General features: G+C 54.7%; 2 protein-coding genes across 5 annotated transcripts in view; one reads left to right on the forward strand and one right to left on the reverse strand.

Annotated features, from left to right (window-relative positions):
* The window catches only part of LOC100678164, an 86,128-nt gene extending 69,795 nt beyond the window's left edge, over positions 1-16,333 (reverse strand). The window contains exon 1 of the mRNA XM_008204463.4: positions 15,949-16,333. Coding sequence (XP_008202685.2) covers positions 15,949-16,015 — 67 coding nt within the window. The 5' untranslated portion in view covers positions 16,016-16,333. The remainder of the gene's footprint in view (positions 1-15,948) is intronic.
* Positions 1-22,573, forward strand: part of LOC100120897 — a 147,901-nt gene that overhangs the window by 41,389 nt on the left and 83,939 nt on the right. For all 4 annotated transcript variants that reach the window (XM_031922041.2, XM_031922040.2, XM_031922038.2 and 1 more), the window contains exon 3: positions 1,690-1,724. In XM_031922041.2, the coding sequence (XP_031777901.1) occupies positions 1,690-1,724 (35 nt within the window). The remainder of the gene's footprint in view (positions 1-1,689; positions 1,725-22,573) is intronic.

Raw genomic sequence — 22,573 nt, forward strand, 5'->3', positions numbered from 1 at the left:
CGGGCCCCCATTAGAGCCGTTTTTACGCGCGCGGCGTCTTCTTTTTGCGGCAGTTTTCCTACAGCCCGAAAAGCCGCGCGCGCGAGTTTTAATTCGAAGCTGCGTCCGGAGTATAGCTGTATGTAGAAGGAAGCAGCCCCATCGAGGGGCCTATATCTTGCGCTATCGCAAGGGAAATCCCTCAAAGACAACAGCGCCGCTGTCATCGTGCAGTGAAAGTCCCGCAGAGACACTGCGCGAATAATACGAAGGCGACGGTAAAAAATCGTCGATTTATGCGACCGATAAGGAGCCGACATCCATCTTCGTCACGCGGCAAATTTCCCAGAGGGATACGTACAATTTTTCGCAAACAGCCCGCGTGTATACACTGCGCGCGTTATGAGGACTTTTTTAATCAAAGATCGCCGGAGTGGGACAGCTGCGAGGGGCGACAAGTCGTTCCAAGAGTCCAAATCGATGAAGGCGCGCTGGACTTTCATTCGGCCGAGGCCCTGCCTCTGACAGCCGTCGCGCGATTTTTCCCTTCTCTTCGCGCTGTACACACCTCCAGCCCGCTTATCAATATTTTGAGACGCCGGGAGCCGAGGAATCGGGTGTCGTCTCTGGCGTGTCTTTGACAAATTAAACCGTTTCGAAATCTGCCATCCGGCAAACTTTAATTTCCCGCAGAGCGTAATCCAGCCCGTTTCGCTGTCGCGGGCCGAATAATTCAAAGCCAGCGCGACATTGGATCATCTGGATTATCTAGATAATATTGGATTTTGCATTAGCGCTTTTGAAGGGTTCCAGCGCGCGGGCGCGGCTGATTAAGAGGCTTGTGCATTATTTACGCGTACTCTAATTCCGACCTCCGCTCGCTCGTATACGATAAGACTGATTCGGCGGGTTTTGATTATCCGAACAACGGACGAAATCGATGCCCGCCGTCGTGCATCTCAATAGCTTTTCGCGAATAACCTAATTTATTCCCGCTGATAAGTACAGCTGACTGAGCGCGCGCAGCGAGGAACGCGTACGCGCCGTGTTTTATAAACAAACACTCGAGCGCTCGCATTTTTCAGCGGAGCTTCGCGCGTCTTTGTTCTCCATCCCGGTGGTGCGGGCGTAATGCTATACCTCGCCTCTCTCGCTCGGCCGTCGTTATTTCGCCATAACTTTTGTAATTCCCTCCTCTCGTTCTTTCTCTTTTTCGTAATTCTCCGGCGGAGCTGCAGCCGCGCCGTTCTTATTTCCTTGCGCCCCGGTGCTGCTGCACTCAGTTTAAATTACTTTAATCCTCCTCTCGCTCGTTTTCCCTCTCGTCGTCGTCGTCGTCGTAGTCGGAGCAGGAGAAGCCGGGTCCGCTTCTTCTTTTTTTCTTCGAGCCACGCGACGCGCTTTATTATCGGCGTTCCAGCGATTCATATGGATATTCGGGGGCGCAATGCAGCGGTGATTTAAACTTTCCCAGAGTGGAGCTCGGGGTTAACTGCTGCGCTCATCGCGCTGCTGCTGCTGCTGCTGGGAGGATCTTCGGTAATAACGGTAATGCGCGGGCGATAATTATGAGAGTCTCTGCGACTCTTCGCCAGAGCATTACGCCTTTAATGGTGATATAGAGCCGGCGCTTAATTGTTAATTCGGGGGGAATCTCGTTACGCGCGGTTTTTCAACCATATACTCACTCGTATTTCCATCGTTTTTCAGATTCGCTTACCTGCAACAAAAAGGAGAGCAGAGCCGTGAGTACTTTTCCAGCTACCATTAGTAATAACATACACTTGTTTTGAAAAAGTATACAACAAACGACATTGACCCGCTTCTGGGGTTTCGAAGAGCAGGGAGAATAAATTAATTAACCGGCGCGTCCCAAAACAAATCACTCGCGAATCCGGAGAGTGTACATAGCCATTAGAACTCGCTCCCAAAAACGAGCGATTAATAATGCTCTCCCCTGACGCACCAGCTCCGGGGAGATGGAGCCTACGAAATGATAAAAGATACCCCTGCAGCCGCGAATCCGGAAATGTCGGTCATTTCCCGTTCCAGTCCCTTAAGTGGCCCCGGCCTCCTCGCGGCACTGGGCGGCCCGAAAAGAAAGCGCCCGTGTATAGACAGCCGGAAAACCTCCCGGCCCTTGAACGCCGCCATTTATAAAGCTCCGAGGGAGGCCGTCGCTGTAGGGGGGAATTTGGTCACCTCTCCGCTCAGAAATTCCTCCGGCGCCGTATAAATATTTATCCCCTGCCCGTCGTGAATTACCGCGCGCGGCGTCGATTTGTTTCTCGACGCGTTGACAAATTGGGCTCGTCGCCGCGTGCGCGGGCATATGATTCGTCTCGAGCTGGGGGACGTTGATTGATAACGCGACGTTTACACCGTGTAATTGCGCGACGATTCCCGAAAAGAGTCGGCATGCGAATCTTGGGAGGAGCGAGAAAGAGCTTTCGGAATTTCCTATTCCAGCGCGAGTGGTGTGTACTTTAGGCGGCGTGTGCGCGAGTCCCTCGACCAGCAGAATTTTTTGCGTATTCGGTGTACGCGACGCGCTCGAAAAATAAAAGTCTGCCGCGCGAGTGTGTGTACTGAGTACACGTGCGCTGACGCGACTGCGAATGCCTTTTTAAAGGGGGAATCAAAAATTCCGTGTGCGCGGTTCTGTAATAACTGACACTCGTCTGCTCTCGCGAACTGCTCTGAATAGCAAATCCTGTGCGAGAGATACAGGCATAGGCGGCAGTCTCTCTGGAAGTGGGAGTATTCGGGCATCGCCTTGTGAAAATTTGGCCGGGCAGCTATCGGGCGTGATCCTCGTAGTCGGGTGACAGTCTCCTCTTTACCCCGATGGTCGCGGAAAACACGTACAGCGTCTCGTTAGCGAAGGAGAATTTCTAAAAATCCAACTTCCGAGCCCACTCGGCGAATCCCAGTTTCCAGGGCGACCTTATTAGAGTCGAAAAAAGCTTTGGAAAGTCCTGCGCGGCCGCGCGCGAGTCGCCCCTCGAAACTCCTCAAAAGAGCTGCTCTCGCGGACAGGCTGCGAGCGCGGCTCTAACTCTCGTCATTATCGCCGCGAAAATGAACGCACGAGGGCAGTGCGCCGGCTCACGCTAATTGAACATCTCGGTCGGCTGAACCAGCGCGACGCGCGAAAAATGGGGCCAGCGATGCAGTAATAAAGGGGAGACCAGAGAGAGAGAGAGAGAGAGAGAGAGAGAGAGGGAGAGGAATGAATAACGGGGCGCATTGAAAATTGCAAATGTAAACAGCGTTATAAAACGTGATATACGGCCGCCGTATTATGCCCGCGTGTGTGCGGCTCTGTGCGCGTGTGTAATTAACTGTGGTTGTTAGCCGCGATTAATAAGTTCGTTAAGTCGTTTGTATGTGTTATTCGAGAGCGCGTTCGCTCCCGGCGCGCATAATACCGAAACCCGGCTAAATTAATTCGTAATTTAAAATTATCGCGCTCCCCCTCTAGGATTCCGTGCGCGAGTGCGCGCGAGTTTCTGACTGTATCAACTTTTGACCAAAGCAACAGCAGCAGTGTTTTCGCGTGTGCCCGCCGCGTGGCTTTGATAATTATAAAATGATTACCAGGCGAAACTCGGGGCTGAAAAAAATTCGCCCAGCCGTGCATTTCTGGCGTCGCGACTAGATAAGATCTCCATTGTCCGCAGGGAACGACACGCGAGAATTAGAAAATAAAGTCGACGCATAATGCGCACGTTGTCGCGATTTCCGAGGCAGAGGGGATACGTATACGCGTAGATGTCGAGGAGCTGTTCTTCCGCTTCAGCCGCTTTGAATTTTTACGACGTCTCTCCTTTCTTTTCGCAGTCCCGCGGTCACGAATAAAAGACAACGCGTTAGCTGGCGTTATTTTGACTTGATATATGGCGGGGAGATTGTTTTTATCGGAAGAAAGGCTTTCGCCGATGTAAATCATCCTGAACTTCCTGAGAATGCACTCTGCATTCAAGGCAAAACAATAAAAATTGACGTTCAGTATCGCTTCTGACGGAGGTCAGAAACTATAACCTAAAGGACCTGAGAACACAATAAACATGTCAACGTATCAAAAACGTTTGATAAGTAAAAGCCAGAAACACGCAATTTTCAAGGTCGAATACAAGGCAATATTTATGCCAATAGCAGGAACTGCCGGAGATTCTACCTCACCTACCATTGTGTATTTTCCGTCCCCTTTAAGCCTATGGTGGTTAAATTCACGAGAAAGCGTGCAAAGGTATCCAGAACGCCCGATAAGTGCACCCCAGGAATCACGCGAATTACAGCCTCCGGTTGGGGCCGACGCTTCGGCCCTTAGCAGCAATTGCCCAAAGTTCTAGCCCACCTATATTTGCGTATTTTTGTGTCCCTTTCAAGCCCATCTTTGCTGTTCCCAGTTTCAATGCCGAAATAGTGCGTCTGGTAGCATAAATCGTTCGGCAGTAGTGTCGGTGAACATTTCCTTTACGCGGCGGCGATCTCGCTTGGGATCGCACACGCACCTGTAGACTCGAGTCTTTATTAAAATTCAAAACTGTGCGATGCTCGGGGACGACAGCTGAGAACCGTTAACCACAACTACCAGCAGCTCCAGCGGCATCGTAATCTCGAAATAAGAGAAGGAAAAGGGAGCGAGGCGAAAAAACACAGAGCGGCGTCGGCGCATCCTGTCGTTGAATTGAATGCGGCGTTGATACGCGAGCTAATAACCGTTCGCGACAATGGCGAAGAAAAAAGAAGCTCGCATCGCGCTGCTGCCGCTTCTGCTGCGAAGGAGAAAATACGCGCGCGAGCTTTTTCCTATTCCGCGGCTTGCTTCTTGTTTTCTTTTTTCTTTTTTTTTGCCCGCTTGGCTGAGTAAAAATAATCGTTTGCGAAAGACGGGCTGTATAGCGGGTGCTGGGGGAGGCTTTATGTTTCTGTGTGGGCGGGCGCGTGATCGCGTTAGCGACTTTCCCGCCGACTGGCTGCTCCGCGCGCTGCTGTTTTTTCTCTCTTTCCGCTACTGGCGCGTTGCGGCTTTGTCTTTTCGAAGGTGGGAGAGGTGTCTGGCGTCGCTGCGGCTCCAGTGAATTTTCGACTTTATGTAGCTTCGAGTGATTTGGAAAACGTTTCGCTGGCTTTCTGGAAATCCAGCTGCGTTTTTCAGCTCGCAATGTATCATTTGATAAAACCTCCCGAGGACTTGATTCAATTTTACAAAAACATCACATCCATTGAGCCGCGAGGATGCGCTCAACTCGCCGGTAATCTCAAAGGGAGTCTGCGCGTGTCCTCCATCAGACGGGATCGAGGAAAAAAGTCTTTCGACGTAATATATTCCTCCCGGTACACGCAATTCCCACAAAAGACATATCCAGGCGCACAGCTGAAGAGCTCTCGGCTGCATCCTCCCGCGCGAGGCATCCGAGCGCCACTCGACGGCGCGGCGCAGCATTATACGCGGAAAGCATCATCCAGCACATCGCAGAAGCCGTCCCCGCGCGCGCGTACGTATATGCGCCCGTCAATTCCGATTTTTCCCTCTATCTCTCGCGAGCGAGCGATCCCCCACGCCAGCGGCACTAATGCTCCCCGCCTGTTGCGCCCCGCGCATGCACTCGTTCAGATTAGGAATACAAATGCTCATCGTAAAGCCGCCGCTCCGCACACTAAACCGAACGGACGATTGTGTTTTACGGCCGCGACGAACTGCTGCTCTCTCTCTCTCTCTCGTTGAGGCTCTTACGGGCCCATCTCGTGCGCTGCTACATTTCGGCCAGGACCCGCTTTAATTGCGTCCTGATTCAGCGCGGCCGAACTGGGTCCTCGGAGGAAGAACAGACGCGCCGCAAGCAGGACAAATCACAGGGCAGCGCGCGAGCGGTAATCGCGCGTCCCGACAGCGGCAGCTCGACAGAGCCGAAAGTCCGCGTCACGCGGCGACTCCTGGGAAATGGTCCGCGCCGCGGCGTATAATCACTGCAGTCGGCTCAGATCGACCGCCGCGATTGTATAATGTATTCGCGGTGCACCGGAGGCCCGGGCGTCAAGCGTTACGAAGAGCCGAGTTGACGAATGGCGAGATGATGGCCTGCCAGCGACGCGGCGGCTCTCTGCACTTTATTAGCTTTTTATGCCAACGGCTCTGATGTCTTTATTATGCCCGGATCGGGGCTCGCGTATCGCCGGCATCGCGCTCGTCAGAAGTCGAGGCCGCTTAATGAGCGAATTAATTGGCGGCACCGCCGCGGGGCTCCGGATAATGATCGAAGAACCGGCTCAGTGAGCCTAACGAGCGTCGATACCCCAATAACGTCGTCGTCGTCGTCGTCCGCGAACAGACGGCATCGAGGAATATAAGGAGCGAACTGCGAAACGCGCGGGTGGCAGGTGGATGGAGGGTTAATTAGCGCTAACTCGGCTCGCACGCGAGGCCGATTAAAGCTAAAGACTGCGCGCAGCGACAGGCCACGCCCAGCGCCGGCAGAACAACACGGCCGACAAACACACGCGGGAGCGACGCCGGTCAAAGAGGCACGTGCGCGTCGCTCCATAAAGTGCTCGCTTATACATCCGTCAAGTGGCAAGATTTGCACGACTGCTGCTGTGCTGCTGCTGCTGCTTCGCGGGATTTGCATAACAAAGCCAGAGGCATCTATGCAGAATCCGTCTGTCTATCTCCTCGCCGGCTGCTCCTGAGCGTCTCCACTTCGCGCGCCGAGTGACGTATCCTTGTCTCTCTCTCCCTCTCCGCACTGCTGATAGACTCGTCTGGCTGGTGCGCGCTTTTCACTCGTCGTTTCGAGGCTTCCCGAGGCCGCCGGAGTATCAGCTTTGCGGAGCCCGATGCGGGGAGAGATAAAACAGCAGCTTGTCCGCTCTTCCTCTCTCGCGATAACGAGAATTTCGCATAACGAGCTGAACCAACTCGGCGGACTATATGTAGCCTGTACATCCACGCGGCGCCGCGCGCGGAAAAGTTGGACGCTGTCGTCGTCGCCGGCTAATTTATGCGCGAAGCGAGAGAAAGAAGAGTCACCGCGAATTTGCGCAAACCGCCGGACTGCTGCTGCCGCTGTATATATAATCTCTGGCCTCGTTTATTCTTCATTCCGCCGCGCTCGACGATTTATCACAATTTCGGGGCCAGGGAGGCCGGCGCTGGGATGATTTTCGACGCACGCGCCCCGGGCTCTATCTTAAACAATTAGAATGACGCGTGTTGCCGGACTAATGGAAATTGATTCGGACGTGGGACGCTTTTTCGGGCAGCTTGATTTACGATTACGATCGCTGATTAAATTGCCCGTTGACACGGGGGAGGTTATATGCGGTGAAAAATACTCTGCGAAAGCTCGGGTGGATTCGATCCAGCGTCCGCTTTATTGAGCGATTAACGGCTCCGCTGTTTTCTTCCCCCGAACTCGCTTGGAGTAAACGCGGCGTCGAAGCGCTTCCGCTACAGAGGCAAAGTGGCGAGACCGGGCCGAGATAAGACGAGCGGGGGCTTAATAAAGCCCCGGAGCCGAGGTCTCGCGATAATCATCGCTGCCGCTTATCTACCCGCCTTCACAGTCTTTATACAGCACCGAGGTCCGACGAGACATCGACTCGTACTACTTGCCCGGAGATCGAGCTCTGAATTTTTCCAGCCGACATCGCTGCGTTCGCGACGTACCGATTCGACGAGAAACAAAAGGCAGAGCCGAGAGTCCATTATTCGCCGCCGACGACGAGGAGAATCAGACGAGCGCTCACATAAACGCCTCCATCCATCTTCCCGGGTGCTCCCCCGCTCGGAAAATTACGAGTAGACCCGAAGAAGTTGGCCCTCCCGCGCACCTGTCATCCAGGAGCTTCCACTCGCGTTGTATATAATCGCGGCTGCTACTGCTGCTGCTGCTGCTTCTCCGAGCCCCGGGCGCGCAAATGAAGTTACGGCTGTTCCGGCGGAGGCTTCCTCCGCGCTCTGTTGTAGCTCTCTTGCTCTACCTACGTACCGCCTCAGCGGATCCGCTCTTATTTACGCCGGCGAGCTTTATTTCTTTTGTCGCGTCTTGTTTACCCTTGCAAGGCCTGATTGTGAGATGTTGCCGCCGCCGCCGCCGCCGCTACCTTAGTACGAGAGGACTTCTCGATCCTGCAGTAGCATAGGATATCGCTACACCTTTTGACGCCGCGCTATTTTTCCGGTATTTTTGCAACAGCCGGCTGAATAACGTTACTCCGCGCGGCGCATTTTCCGGACTAGACATACCTCCTCGAGCTCGACTGCGCGCAGCTTTCTTTCTCTCTAGCTCCGGAGCTCACATCAAAGGCCGCGCCTCCTAAAAGAGGATTCCCTCCGGGAATAAAAAGAAAAATATTTTTGAAAGTGCGCTCGCTCAAAGGATGTCGGTGGCGGTACATTGCCTTTTGAAACCTGACGGCCGGCCTCCGCACTCCCTCCCGAGAGTATTTTGAATTTCCCGCGCTGAATGAGTAAATTAGAAAAAGCCGCCCTCGGGCGTAATTGCTCAAGAAAACGTGGAAGCTGCGCGTCTCAGTGTTTTTCTATACCTCTCGCCGACGGTCTCGACGGTCCATCCTGTCAGCGGGTTACGTATACAGGTCAGGAGAGAGAGAGAGAGAGAGAGAGAGAGGCGCCGACACGCGGGAATTTGCATGCGACCCTCTTATTTCCGACGGCGGCCCGAAAGAGATGGAAAGCGAGCAGCGCCCGCGTCACTCGATCCCGGGCTGATTTTATTCGGAGCGCGGGAGCAGCAATAATATTTTGCTGCCCTCTTATGCAGAGCCCCGACGTTGCCTGGCTATTATCTGGAATAACATTTGGAGATTCCCGTGGAGGGGCTTGTTGTCGTTGGCGATGCGTGTGCTTTTCGCGAAAATTTGTAAATCCGCTGCTCGAGCTCGCCGACGAGAATAACGAGCGCCCGCGGAGCCTCTTTGTTTTCTCGAAATCTGATTCCGCGCGGGAGGAGATTTTTCGAATTGCCTCTTAAAGCTCGAGTTTCACTTTCCAGGGAAAATAAATCGCGCCGAGACTTGCTGAAATATTCCGCCGGGCCGGAGAAAGCCGGCCGCGCAATTATTAAAGAATTCTTCCGAGGGGTGCAGCAGCCCCATTCGAATGTAATTATAAGAATTTTAAAGCGCTGAATCGCGGCCCTGTGCGTGGAAATTGGGTCAATGGCCCTGCGAGATAGAATTTTAATTGGGCTGCAGAAATTTCGCGAAAACAATGCGCATCTGTTTTCACGCTAATTATGCGAGAAAAAAATACGGACGCGCATGCATCACCGGTGGACTTTTCGCTCGCAGCGTGTGTGCACACGCAATACGTAGAGCCGGTCGAGAGCGGTTTGGCACGCGGGCTCGTTCGATGAATCAGCTGCTGATCCCGTTGATACGGCTAACGACTCCGCGCGGCTTCAATTATTATACGCGGGGAGCGCCGTTGTCGCGGCCAAATTGGCGCTGGAGCCACTTTTAATTTAATTACGAGCGGGAGGAGGGAAGAGCAGCCGGCGGCTGTATACACACGCGCGCTCTGGCATCGGTGTCACATTACGCGCCTCGTCGCGATTCTGACGAGCGCTTAATTGCGATGACGAACCGCGGCTTTTAATCGACTCTGGCGCCTCTCCCTCTCGATCTGTTTGCTCAACTTCGGCGCCTCGTTAAGCCCGGTTTGCACACGCACCTGCAGTGTACTTTTCTCGAAACGTACGAGGCCAGCGGCTGCAGCTCGTATGGGAGAGAGGACCCTCTCGAAAATAAAAGAGTAGCGGCGGCGCAGCCGCGTCCTCAATTTCCGCTCTCTCGGAAACACCGAGTCAGCAGTGCGACTTTCTCGCGTCCCTCAAAATGCGCAAAGGGGCAGCATTCGGTTAGCGTCCGACTGAGGCGGCGGCGGCAGTCGGCCCAGTGCCAAACGACCTTCTGCAGGAGCAAGCAGGAGAGCTACGGACGGCGGCGGCAGACGTGAATTTGCATAGAACACACCCCGGCTTTGAGGTAGTTTCGGGACTGTTTCGCGCGAGCAACCTTATATTACTGGCACTTGGCTTCGGCGCTCGTGTGTGTGCGTGTGTCTGCGTGCACTGCTGCCGGACCGAAGCCCCGAATATATCGAGAGGCTGCTGTGTGCGTCTGGCCGGATTGGCCCGGCTTCATATTTATTCGCCGCCGCGTGCGCCGGTAGTGAAACGTTTGCCCGGCGTTTTGGCTTAATTGTTTCTCCGCGGCAAATCCGGTAAAGCGCTCGATTCGTCGGGGGGACAACTTGGCCCCTCGGCTCTCGCGTGAGGCGAATCCAATCTGAATATAACGCTGCGGAGCGGGCGGCGAAAGTTAATGGATCTTCGATCCCCGCCGCCACCATCGCGTCGACAAGGTTAATTCGACACGTTCCTCGCGCCGGAGCCATTCGTATCAATCAGCCTCGAAAATTGCTCCCTCATTTCGCGAAACTACAGATCGCGGCTCTATTGTCGCCTGTTCCGCGCGACTCGCGCGTAATAATACGCGCAGCGGCGTGTAATATTCACGTCTCGTCGAGAGCTGCAAGTTCCACCCGCGCGCGCGAAAAAGAAGCAAGCAGAGCCCGCTCGCCGCCGTATGTGTATTAGTTTCCAGAGCCGTGAGAGAGAGAGAGAGAGAGAGAGAGAGAGAGAGAGAGAGAGAGAGAGAGAGAAAGAGAGAGAACCTCCCTCGGCAATATCAGCGCGCCATTATAAGAGCCGGGGGGATTAGAATCCCATTCCCGCGGCCGAGTGGATTAACCGGCCGGCGCTCGAATCTATGTGCATGACCTTGCCGTAATCCGAGCGTCCAGACGCAGTTAATAAGCGCGTGCAGTGTCGCGTGGCCGCTGCCCGCTGCAGCCCCTGCGCGTGCACATGCAGAGAGCAAGTAATACGAGCGATCGATCGGGCCGGCGAGCGGGTCATTGTTCGCGAGGGCGTTACGTCTCTCCGCGCGCGCTCGCGCCGGATTCTGCGGGTGCACTTATTTATGTTTTAACGGGGCCGGTGTGATCCTTGCCGTTCTCCGATTGATTTTCGAATTTGAACAAAGTCGCGCGCGAAAAGTGCTCCGGAAAACGAAATTCCATTTTCGACGCCGGCGCTTCTCGCATTTCCGACAGATGTATTCCATTAGGCGCGGGGGGTATTATTTTTCTCGGATACGGGCTCTCGAATCCCTTTATCCCTTCGCGCGATGAAACTTTACCCCGCGTACGCAGCGCACGAACGCGTATACACGACTCTCGTCACGGCTGCCGCTGCTGCGCTCTGGGATTTGGCCGGCGTCGATGCAGCTCTCAAATTTACATTCTCGAAAAGCTCCTTATTATATACCTCTCGAGTTCACCGAAAAATTCGGGCGTCCGCGTATGAAAAAGTAAGTGGCCCGTCCAGAAGTAAAAGGGAAAGGAGAAGGAGCGTATTCTCCCCCACATAGAGGAACGCGTACGGCTGCTTATCGACGATTCGGATTCCGGCGACGCCTCGCTCGGTGTGCGTCGCTCTCGCTCTGCACCCTCTTTTAATATAGCATCGCGGCGCCTACGCTTAATCGCGCAGTCGTCGGGCTCTGCGGAATTTCGTCGGATTCCTCCGGGGAGAGACTGATGCGTGAGCTGAAAGCCTGATTTGCATCGGGCCTGGAATATGGCCTACTTCTTCCGACTGTTTAAAAGTTAATCGCGCTTCCGCGAACGCTATTTTCGCCCGACCCGCCGTCGCGGGAAAATTGCGGTGGAAGAAAGACACGGAGTACTCGAGACGACGTAGGTACACGTACGTCCGAGCCACTCACGCGAGCCCCGTACCTGCCGCACTTACGTCCTCCCCCTGGCAGCCTCGTTCGCCGCAGCGGCGAGTTTTCACGCTCGCAGCTTTTCCAGCCGGAACGGAAAGCCATTAGCCCGAATGCAATCAGCTAACGATTCCGCGGTATGAGCGCTAACGACCCGACGTATGTACCTTCGCCCCCGATCCTCGGCTGTCCCGGTGTGTGAGCAAGAAAAGTGCACAGCCGTACACCTGTGAGTGTGTGCGTTCGTTATGGGAGAAATAAAAGCGAAGGAGCCGCACGAGCGTTAAGTTAATTGAGACGGGACACTTGCTCTCTCGAGCGGAATGAATTAGGTGGACTCTAGCGCCGTCCCTGATGTCGGAGGAAAAATACAACTGTCGCTTTACTTTTTGCGCCGGTTGATATTCGACGAGTTGACAAAGTCGGAGAGAGAGGGGGGTAGAGGATCGCGCGTCAGCGACGCTCATAATTCACCGGGTCAAGTCCCGGAGCGCTTGAATATATCCGGCCGTTAAATTCGCCGACTAGCTATATGGCGCTCGCGCGCCGAAGAGAAATGCGCGGCGCGGAAAATTTTCTCGAAAGTTCGCCGCGCCAAAGTTTTTACGTGCCCGCCCCCCGAGTTTCTTTCGATTTGGGAATTTTCGACTTTTTCGCCGCGGGGAGAAGGAGGAGGAGGAGAGCCGTGTTTGTCCTAAACGCTTCGCCGACGAGGAAAAAGGGGCTGCATGCGGGAGATGCGTTCAGTGACCGGAGAAAAAGTTCCGCGAGGTAAAATTGCGGTAGTTTCGCTACGCAGCCGTTTCACTCTCACTAACTCGCTTCCCACGAGCACGACGACAAGAGCGTCGCGCCGATATCTTTGTTAGCGATCGAGCTGTATGATCCGGCGATTTTCCGGGCAGCGCTGCGAAAATTAGAAAAGCAAATAAAAGCGCGAACACACAAGCGCCGCTGCTGCTGGGGGAGAGTGGAAAAAGAGCAGAGCGACTGTGTTATGCGCCCGTGTGGAAAAATATACATGGCGAGCGAGGAAACGCATCGAAAATAAAAAGAGCAGGTGGAGGCGGAACAAAGTATAAGATAGCGGAGGACGAGAATAATCTGCGCTCGCGCGAGCCGCCGGAGAGAGGGAGGCACGTACGCGCGGCGGCTGAAATATCCGAATGATTTAGCGCTGTTTTAAAACTCGCGCCATGTGGCCGTCGCGCCATGATTTTTGGATTGTAGTTTATGAAAAAGTTTTTTGCGCGTTATGAAATTCTCACGGAGTGGGGGCGTTAAGGAGAAATTTATCGCCCCGGGGCAGTAAATAACCGAAGGATTCGTCGTACGTGCCCGAAATGCCAGCTCGAGGGATATTCTTCGACACGGAACGCTCCACGCCAAATGAGTCGTGTCGTTTAATCGCCCGTGTATACGCTCTCCTTCATTTTCGCGCATCGACATTCATTAATTTTCGACTCTTGCGTCCCATCGAAGTATCACTACACGCAATCAGCGGATCGAACGCTGCGAAATTCCGGAAAAACTTCCATCTCGTTATTCCGAATATATTCGAAGCCGGGTATTTCACTGATTAAAAAGTATCATTTTTCGGATTAATTTCGAGCCAAATAATAACGGCGCCGCTACGTCCGCGTATTTTAATTTCCGAAAAAAATCCGCATTCAACCAGCCGACAAAACGGGGCCGGATCACGCACGGAGCGGCCTTCAGCGCCGAGAAACTTGGGAATTTCAGAGACACACGCACACACACACATACTGAAGTTCCAAGTCGCTCGAACAATCGCTCTCCGCTCGCAGTCTCGCTCGACTTGACTCGGCAGTATAATGTAGCCGGTTCGCTCGAAAAAGCCCATTATCAGCGGATCGACTCGTCATTACAAAATCAACGCCGGCTCCTTTTCAAACTCGGCTCTCTCGCGATCGAACTCGTTCGCGCCTCCGCGGCTCCATGGCGACTCTCCGCCTTATCGAATTCCAAAGAGTAATCTCGCTCGAACTTGCCGGGCCTCCACAGCTCCTTGTGTACACTTGGCGAGTCAGTTCGCGGCTCTTCTGTTATTCCATTGTCAGTACGCGGGGCAATAGAGATTTTGAAGCGCGCGCCGTAGCGGGGAGAGAGACGAGTGTTGCGGAATTCGCCTGTACAGCCTCCGAGACAATGGCGCCTGATTTCAATAGAGGCTCGCCGAAATATAAACAAAGCTTCGAGTCCCCGGAGGAAAAAAGAGAATCGGTCATCGATCGGGAGACAAGTTCGGAGCTGCTCGTTTTCTATCATCTCTCGAGCAAGTTGGCCGCGACAAAAGAATCCTCGCGGCGCGGATTCAAAAGCTCCCGCGAATTCGCCTCCGGAAAATCCCTCGTCGATCCGACGTCGTCTTCGTCCTCGTTTCATTCCTCGGTGAGCGAGGAAGAGCGAGAGAGATAGAGGGGGGGAGGGGGGGAGAAAAAAGGAGCCCAGATCGAGAACAGCGAGTCGAGACTCGTCGCTTTATTCATGACTCTTGGCTTTCTTAGTTTCTTGCTGCAGCGGAGGTCTCTCTCTCTCCCTGCCGCTTGCTCCGATCGATGCCTTCAATTATGGGAATTGCGTGTTTTGTGCGAGGCGCATTTTTCCGCGCCGCGGGTCGTTAAAAAAGTTTACACTGACTTTAACCGCCCTGATCGCCTCGTTTATGTGCGGATACTGCCGCTGCACCGCAGCCTCGTTGCAGCGTAGCGACTTTCTCAAGATTTCAGCTCTTTGTTGCCGTTGTTGCTGCTCAAGCTACTCTGGTACTTCGGCGAGAGACGGCAAAAAACACGAGTACGTAATAAATGCTGACCCGCTTGAAATCTCCGCACTCGGCCAAGGAGCTAATCGAAGCCACTCGAACAAATCGAGGCCCACTCGTGAGAAAGAGCGCGCGACCCATCGAAATAGCCAGTCGGAAAATTCGCGAGAGGAAGTGGAGGAGGAGCGCGCGAGACTAAACAAAGCCAGCGAGAGCAGAGAGCGAGGAGCAGCAGTTCTATATACACGTATACACACGCACACAGAGCGCACGGGCTCTCGAGCACAGCGGCAGCCGCTCGGGACTTACTCATTCGGACTCTTGTACCCCCCCATGAATACCAATCGAGCGCGCGCAGACGTCGCGTCGAGTGCTGTCGAAAAATTAACAGCAGGTCGAGCAGAAATTGCCCCCGGATCCCGTCGTTCCGAGGAAACGCTCGATGAATTCCACTTCTTTTCGTTTTTCATTACCGACCTCGCGTTACCGACCGAGCGTCCTCGCCCCTTACGAAAACTATAGCGCGAGCCAAGCGGAATTGCAAGTCAACGCTGGAGAAACAACTCGGCGAAAACGAGATCCGCTTTCTCAGAAAGCTGCACGCATCCGGCGGGTAAAACAACGTAACGGAGTGCCATAACCGAAGGTGCGAAGCGGCGCCGCGCGGTTGTAGCAGTAAATTTACATCAAGCTACGCGAGGCTCGCTCTCTGGAAGTAAAATAAAACGTAATATTCCGCGTAAGTAAGACGAGGAAACGACTCTATATCACGCCCTCTTAAGAAGATGAGAGGGCGAAAATGACGAGAAAGAAAATTAGAAGGATAGCTGGGGAGAGGCAGCTCATCGCGAACAATCGTATTATCAGCGTCGTAACGAGCAGTCTAACGCCTCTCTCACGGAGACGACGACGACGACGACGACGACGACGGGAAGTATAGTCGAGCACATAGTGCCTTTTCATGTGACGTCAAGATTTCGCTCCTAAGTTCTCGCGGGAAGAATGGGACGCCTCCCTTGAATACGGCGCATTATCCCGAGAGAGATGCGCTTCGCTCCCTCTTCTCGCATGTTAGACCTATACGGAGAATTTCCTCCTTTTTCGCCCCGGAGATTCTGATCATCGGAGAGACGCGCGCGAAACGCCGCTGTACACGTAACGAGTTGGAAATATTTATGAGGGGGCCTCCCACCCGCAGCGCCGCGAGAACATAAGTCATATAAGCGCGCTGTTCGCGCATAAACGAATAGAGCTCGCGCCGCGTTTGCTCTACTTTTGAAAATTAAAGATACGCGACGTAGGCGTGCAGCTCTCTCGAGTGTTTTATTTCGTCGGAATCGGCGAAAAATCTGATAACTCACCAGAAACGGAGACGGCGAGCGAGCCGCTGAGCCGCGTCAGCAGCAGGAGCGCTGCGATCGTCCACATCGTCCCGCACTTGCTCTCGAACTCGGCTGAAATCGGCGCTCTCTCTCTCTCTCTCTCTCTCTCTCTCTCTCTATCTCTCACTGTCACAGAATCGCAGAAACGTAGAGCACTCGCGCAAGAGTGCCTCTCACCAGCACTCCGTCATCGTCATCGTCGGGCACAAGCACAGTAAGGGTAGTATAGCAGAGAGAACCGATGCGGCACACGCGAGCGCGCGCGCGTTTGAATCGCGCGGTCAGGGCGGCTCCCTTGAGGGACGGGGGAGCGTAGGACTGCCGTACGTGCGTGCTGCCGCGTCGAGGCGCCCGGCGCTACTGCGGGGGGCCGACGCTCTCCTTCTCGCGCAGCGACACCGGCGGCGTTGCGCTCGCGCGCGCGCACACACAGCCCAGGCTACTGTGGGCGGAGGGCTCGCTCGCTCGCTGCTGCGGATTTATACGGGCTGCGGCTCGAGTGGCTTGCTCGCGGGCCAGTTTGCTTGAGCTTGGCTTTGAGCTTCGCCTTTTTCCGAGAGGGAATTTCGAAATGATTTCGAAATCGGGGCCGCTGAAATTTCACCTCGAGCTTGCTTTTACGTCCATCACGCATCGCCGCGAATTATGCGCGATACGGCCGATGCGATAACGCGCGAGGGGATCACGCGGTAATTTAGCGGCGGACTTTACGAGCTTATATTATATTCGATGAAATTTTCAGTCGCCGGTGAGATTTTCAAAAATCCCGTAATTTCCGCCTGAATAAATTAGCGGCCGCGGCTGCGCTGGAAATTGTAACGCGACACCGTGCTCGGAAGCGCTCTTGAATCTTTAATCTAGCGCCTCTGCGCAGCGACAGAGCGATGCGGTTTTCTTTCAATAAATGGAAAAGAAAAACACTGGAAAGCCAGCTCCTTATATCCGCAAGGTTTCCGCCTTCGTCCGCTGACTGGCGATAATTAAAAACCCGACGCTGCCCCGTGTAAACATACTCACCGCTGAATAAGACGTCGAGTGAATCGAAGAGAGCGCGAGCGAAAAGCCAAACCGCTTGCAAATTCAAGAGCCGAGCCGGAGTCGAGAAAACTCCTCTCGAGCGAGCTTCTCTCGCAGTGGTGTAAAGCAATAGTCAATTTTCCCGCGAAGAGAGTAATAATAACTGTCGGTGGCGTTTCAATCATTAAAACTCGCCGCAGCTGTTTTTTCTCGACCTTCCTCCGCTTTTCTTTGGCTCTCAGTTCTTCTCCTCGGTTCTTCTCCGGCGCGCGATTTTATTCAAGCCTCCCGCTCCTTCGACGGTGCTGTCATTTTTTTTTTTTTTTTTTTTTGCCTAGCAGGCGATAACGCGCACGGAGGAGCGCAACAAAGGGCAAACTGCTCATTAAAAAGACATAGGCCATCGGGCCGACTCCTATTCCCCGCGGAGCGGACTTTTAATGCGAGCTATGCTCACTTGTAAGTGGATCCCCGAAGGAGCGGCTTCAGAGGGAATACGTGAGCAGAGCGAGACATCGGCGAATTGGATTAAATATTTCGAGCCAAGTGCCCTGTGTGCACGTCAGCCCGACGATTTCGCGAGCAGAGAGAGAGAGAGAGAGAGAGAGAAGAGGGGCTCGGCGAAAATTCATTTCCGAAAGAGCGAGGAGCTCATATCGGCAACTCGACGCGGCGGCGCGTATGTGCTCTGCAAACACGCCGCTATTGAAAAAGTGCGGGCGGAAAAAAGCGCGAAACGAGCGTCCGACGGCTTCACTTTCTCGAGTCTCTCGAGCGATGTAAACTGCGCAGCGCCAGTCCGCCGAAAGATCGCTGCAGCCTAAATTCTAATGGAGTTCTCGAGAAAGCATATTTGCCGAAAGTTTGCCGAATCGATGCATCGAGGAACATCCGGCGCGCCGGGACGGGAGCAGACTCCTCCGCGAGTAATCCCATTGCTCTCGCGGTTTGTCGTCGCGCAACTCGGGGAATAAAGGAGGCCTGCGGCCGCGCGCAAGTTTATTCAGAGCCGAAACCGCAAGCGCGCCCAGTAATTTCCCACAGGCGAATGCGCCGCGAGCGTAAATAACGGGAAAGAAGAGTGGCCCCGTGCGCCGCAATGGGACTTGCGAAACTGTCCTCGTCCGTCAAAGACCTCGAGGTCCTCCAGGCTCGGGATGGGCAAAAACGCGGCTGATTCGAAAAGTTGAAATTCCGAAGCGCGAGCAACCGTTTGCAAAAACTTGGCGGATCGAGCCTAATGGCTTGGCTCGGAAAAATCCAGCGTCAGCCCTAGTCAAACTCGAGTCGCCCGCGGAGCGCTGGAGGAAGAGTCGGCTAAACGCCATGTCAATAAAGTCGAGCAAACTCGCCGCTCTCTCTCTCTCTCTCTCTCTCTTTCGCGGGAAGAAAGTTCTCAGCGGATATCGATTCCGAATATCTTGTACGGGAGAGAGGGAAGTCCCGAATCGATAATCGTGTCAGCGTGCTAAATCAACTTTTCCGGCCGGGACTGCATGCAAATGCGGGAAACTCGCCGTCGGATATCGCGCGCCGGATTATAATATATTTCCATTCCCTGATTTCTTCCTCATTCCTGCGGCCGATGTGTTTGCTTTTTTCCAATACCCTCTCCCGCGCGCGGAGGCAGATGTTGGTCTTATTCTTGATTTAACGCCGGGCCAGCGCGCGACGACGGCCAAAGTTCCGCGCGAAACTTTCGGGGGAAGGGGAGAGATAGAGAGAGAGAGAGAGAGAGAGAGAGAGAGAGAGAGAGAGAGAGAGCAAAACTCGGAGCGCGCGCTTTATGCCGGCTCGAGTTTCGCCCGGCTGCTTCTCGATGTTTCTCTATCGGCGGAACTGCATGATTTACCGCTTTGTAATGTTGCCGCTCTCTCGTCGCGCGGCGGCGGCGACATCTTTTTCGGGCGCTTGGGCCCCGGCGCGCGTCCGCTTCCGAGTTTTCGCTCCTCTGCAGCGTCACCGTAACGACGCGTTTACGATACACGTCATCGCCCGGAGTGGGAGAAAAAAATCCAAGCCGGAATGGCTTAACTTTCGCGGCGCCATTCGTCAGGCCGATTTATTTTGCACTGGCGTTCCTCTGCCAAACGAACAGGGGCGGAGAGAGATAATAGCTATAAATCCGACGGCCGCCGGCGCGGAACAATTAAGGGGATGATTCGGGAAGGACGAACATTGGCACGTATACCGATAGTCTTGTTTCTGAATACGCGAGCCCTGTTCTTTTTTCTCCGCTACCTTTACGATCGCCGCGGCGCTGCGGGCGCCGTTATCTTCGCCGATGAAAGACTTACGGCTTACGAGCCTCCGGAGAATTCGACCGTTGCGCTTTTCAGCGATCGGCTTTCCTCGCCGCAAATAGAGAAACAGCGGCAAGAATTTTCCTATTGTTTACGAGCGCTAATTAAAAGGGGTGTAGGTACTGCGGATCACGCGTACAGCCCTCGATCCTCGTCAGTCGGCCGGCAATTAATTCTCCCGACAGGCAAGCGCCGCAAATCGACGCACACGCGGACAGGCGCGGAGGTGGAGAAGGAGGAGGAGGAGGAGGAAAAACGCGGGAACACAGAAAGCTCCTCAGCAGCTCGCGCTGCGAGCAGCAGGAAGAGGGTGGGGGAGAGAAACGTGGGCCGGAAGCGCGGAGAGGCGGCAGCCTTTTATCCAATTATTTTTACACGAGGCTCGCGAGGCTTTCAAGACGCCGGAAGCAATCCGAACCGAACGCTTTATTGGACTCTTTTCCTGCACTCGCGACGATTGCGGCTAACAAGATTAGCCGGGCCGTGCGCGCGCGATTATGCTACTCTTCTAATGGCCCGACGGAATTCGAGGCTCGAACGACGCTGGGGGGCGGGGGTAGCGCTCGCGCTCTGACGTTGATGCCTTGATGCTGAAAAATAGTCGCTGTGTACGGACTGACGCGTGATGAATCGTCGCTGCGTGCGCCGGGGAGAGAGCTTTTTTCTCGCGCGAGCGCCAAGCGACGACAGCTAGGTGAAATCTCGATTCGTCGGCCGTCATGCGCGTGTCATTTTTATTATCGCCGGCTATTTGTTTATCGAACGCGCGGAAACAAGTGCGACTCTTGATGGATTTTTCCTGATAGATTTGCCCCGTAACTCTTCGTCACCCGCGCGCATAATTATACGTTTGGCCGACGATCGAAGAACAGAGGCAGCCGCGGAATCGGGCTTTATTGTCAACTGGCCCGTGCGCGCACACACACGCCTGGAAAAACTCTCCGATGGTGGCGGCGGCGACGGTTCACGCTCGGCCTTTGTGAGTCCAACTTTGTTATCGCCCTCGGCGCGGCGCGCGAAAGAGCTCGTATCGCGGCTCAAAGGCTTCGAGAGAGAGAAAGAGAGACGCCAAGTCACCGCCGCGGGAGCTATTTTAATCTCGGCCTCTTGGGCTGCACTCGCCCCGCAGGGGATAAAGCTCTTGCTCCCGAAAATGAAGCTCCAGAGCCGCTATTTTTATTGCGGCAAAGGAGCTGACGCGCAGCCGAGATGACGTTCGAGAGCCGACGCGCAGGACGCGGCGGAGGAGGCCATAGAGAGAAGCTCCGCTCGTGCATTTTTCAGCGGCCGGCTAGGCTCGACGCAAGTGGCGCGGGTCCGCGTCGAGTCAGCCGTCGACACGATGATGCGAGCGGCGCCCTCATTCAATATCTCAGCGGCTCTCTTCCGAATATTTCATGCGCGCCCCGGATTAATCCCCGGAATCTCGATGACGGCTGCGGTTCTTACGCGTGTATTCAATTTTAATTCGGAGGAAAAGTTGCTCGCTCGGCCTGAACAAGGCCGAGCTGGGCAAACTCAGCTGGCGCGCCGAAAGTCCCGCCTCGATTCTCGAGGTCGACAATGCGCGCAGAAAATCCCTCGGGCAGTGGGAGCTGCAGCGCGGCAACAAATTAAATCAGCCATGCGCGAGCACAATATAACCGTCCGCCGGTTCTCTCAGGCCGGCGTCGCGGTGCGCGTTTAATGGACAAAACCGTCAGCGGCAGCAGGCGAAAGGCGAAATCCGGAGCGACGTCAAAGTGTCAGGCAACGCCGCCGCCGCCGCCGCCGTCGCCGGCCGGATTTCAGCGGCAGCGGCAATTAAGCGACGTCATTATTCGCCCATCATCGTCGTGTACGCGCGCTGCTACTGCCGCTGCTGTTGCTGCGTGTCGCCGGCTGCGGTGACTTGCTGAGGTTGATGATGACGAAGCCTTCTTTCGCGGCGCTGCTTCCGGGCGATTCTTCCTCTCCATCGCAAACGTTCTCGTAATCGAGGGGGATCCTCGAGAGCCCGGTGAATTATTCCCTTTGCATCTGGAACAACTTTTAATTGAATCCGACGACGATCTGAACAACTCGCCTGGAAAAACAAGAGCTCCGCCACTCGAGCTTTGATCGGGTATCGATCCGAGCCCTCGTAAAGCTCGACAAGAGCTCGCTCCGCTCGTTAAAAAACTTTGTCTCCAAACACGCCGCGCAATAATTTCAGCGTCATTAGCCGCGCGACGTCGACGGCGAGAGAAAGAAAGCGTCGCGCACAAAGTGAACAAGATCGTCCCTCGCTGAAAGAGACGTGAATTTGTCGCGCGCGCGCGCGGGAAATTAGAACATCGCCCGTGGGGACTCGCTGCGCACAAAGCCCGACGTCTTTAGAGCGGCGCGCTCGCTCCTTGCATTATTGCTCCCTTCATTTTCGTCGATCGCCGGCCGAATGAAAGACCGAGCCTGATGAGCTCGGCCGCCGAGGGAGCGCGCCCACTGTGCAGGGAGAAAGTGGACAGCGGCTTTCGAGACGCATGCAACATGCATCGCGCCCTGATTGAGCACTTTTTTCTTTTACGCCTGCGCTCGGCGTTCTCGAATTGCGTATCCGTGAAGCGAGTCTCTCCCCCTGGCGCAGCTCCGCGGCGTGTGCGGAACCCCATCCAGTCTCTCCCGGCACTTCCTTATTATTTCCCTGCCCCCATCCCTCATCCCTCCTCTCGCCTCGGCGGCAAACAGTTTTGATGCTCGGCGAGAGAAAAAAGAAATTCGCCCCTCGGCGCAATATACTCCCGGCTCTCTCTCTCGCTCCAAATTAAAACATCAACGAATCAAGCGGCGTAGCCCTCGGCTTTTTTCAGCATTCGCCTCACGAGTCGGCGATGCCTCAACCTGGCATCCCGTACGTGCAGCGCGAAAAAAGAGCAGGTACACCCAGCTCTCCCTCTCTCTTGCTCTCCGTCTCTATATAGAGCTCTGCCGCCGCGCTTTCGATGGGAGAGCGTCCCGTGAGATGCGACTGGGGAGATAAATTTCGGCCATTATTAAGTCTGCCTCGCGTCGCCTCGTTCGCCCGAGCGCGAGTGGATACTCTTCTCTCGAGCCGCGACGCGCAGTTATGGCGCTGAGCTTGAGATATCTCGGCTATCTTTCCGGGGACGAGATCTGTCGCACCTGCTATTTGTTTCTCCAGAGCCATACGGTTTTACACTTATTTCCAGCCTTCGGGCAAGTGTGTCGCGCGCGCGCGCGGAGCCTAATCGTCCCGCCGCGAGGGAAAAACATCACAGAGGGAGCGCGCAACTCAAGACACGGCT

This window comes from Nasonia vitripennis, chromosome 1 (genome assembly GCF_009193385.2).
Source record: "Nasonia vitripennis strain AsymCx chromosome 1, Nvit_psr_1.1, whole genome shotgun sequence".
Taxonomy (NCBI): Eukaryota; Metazoa; Arthropoda; class Insecta; order Hymenoptera; family Pteromalidae; genus Nasonia; species Nasonia vitripennis.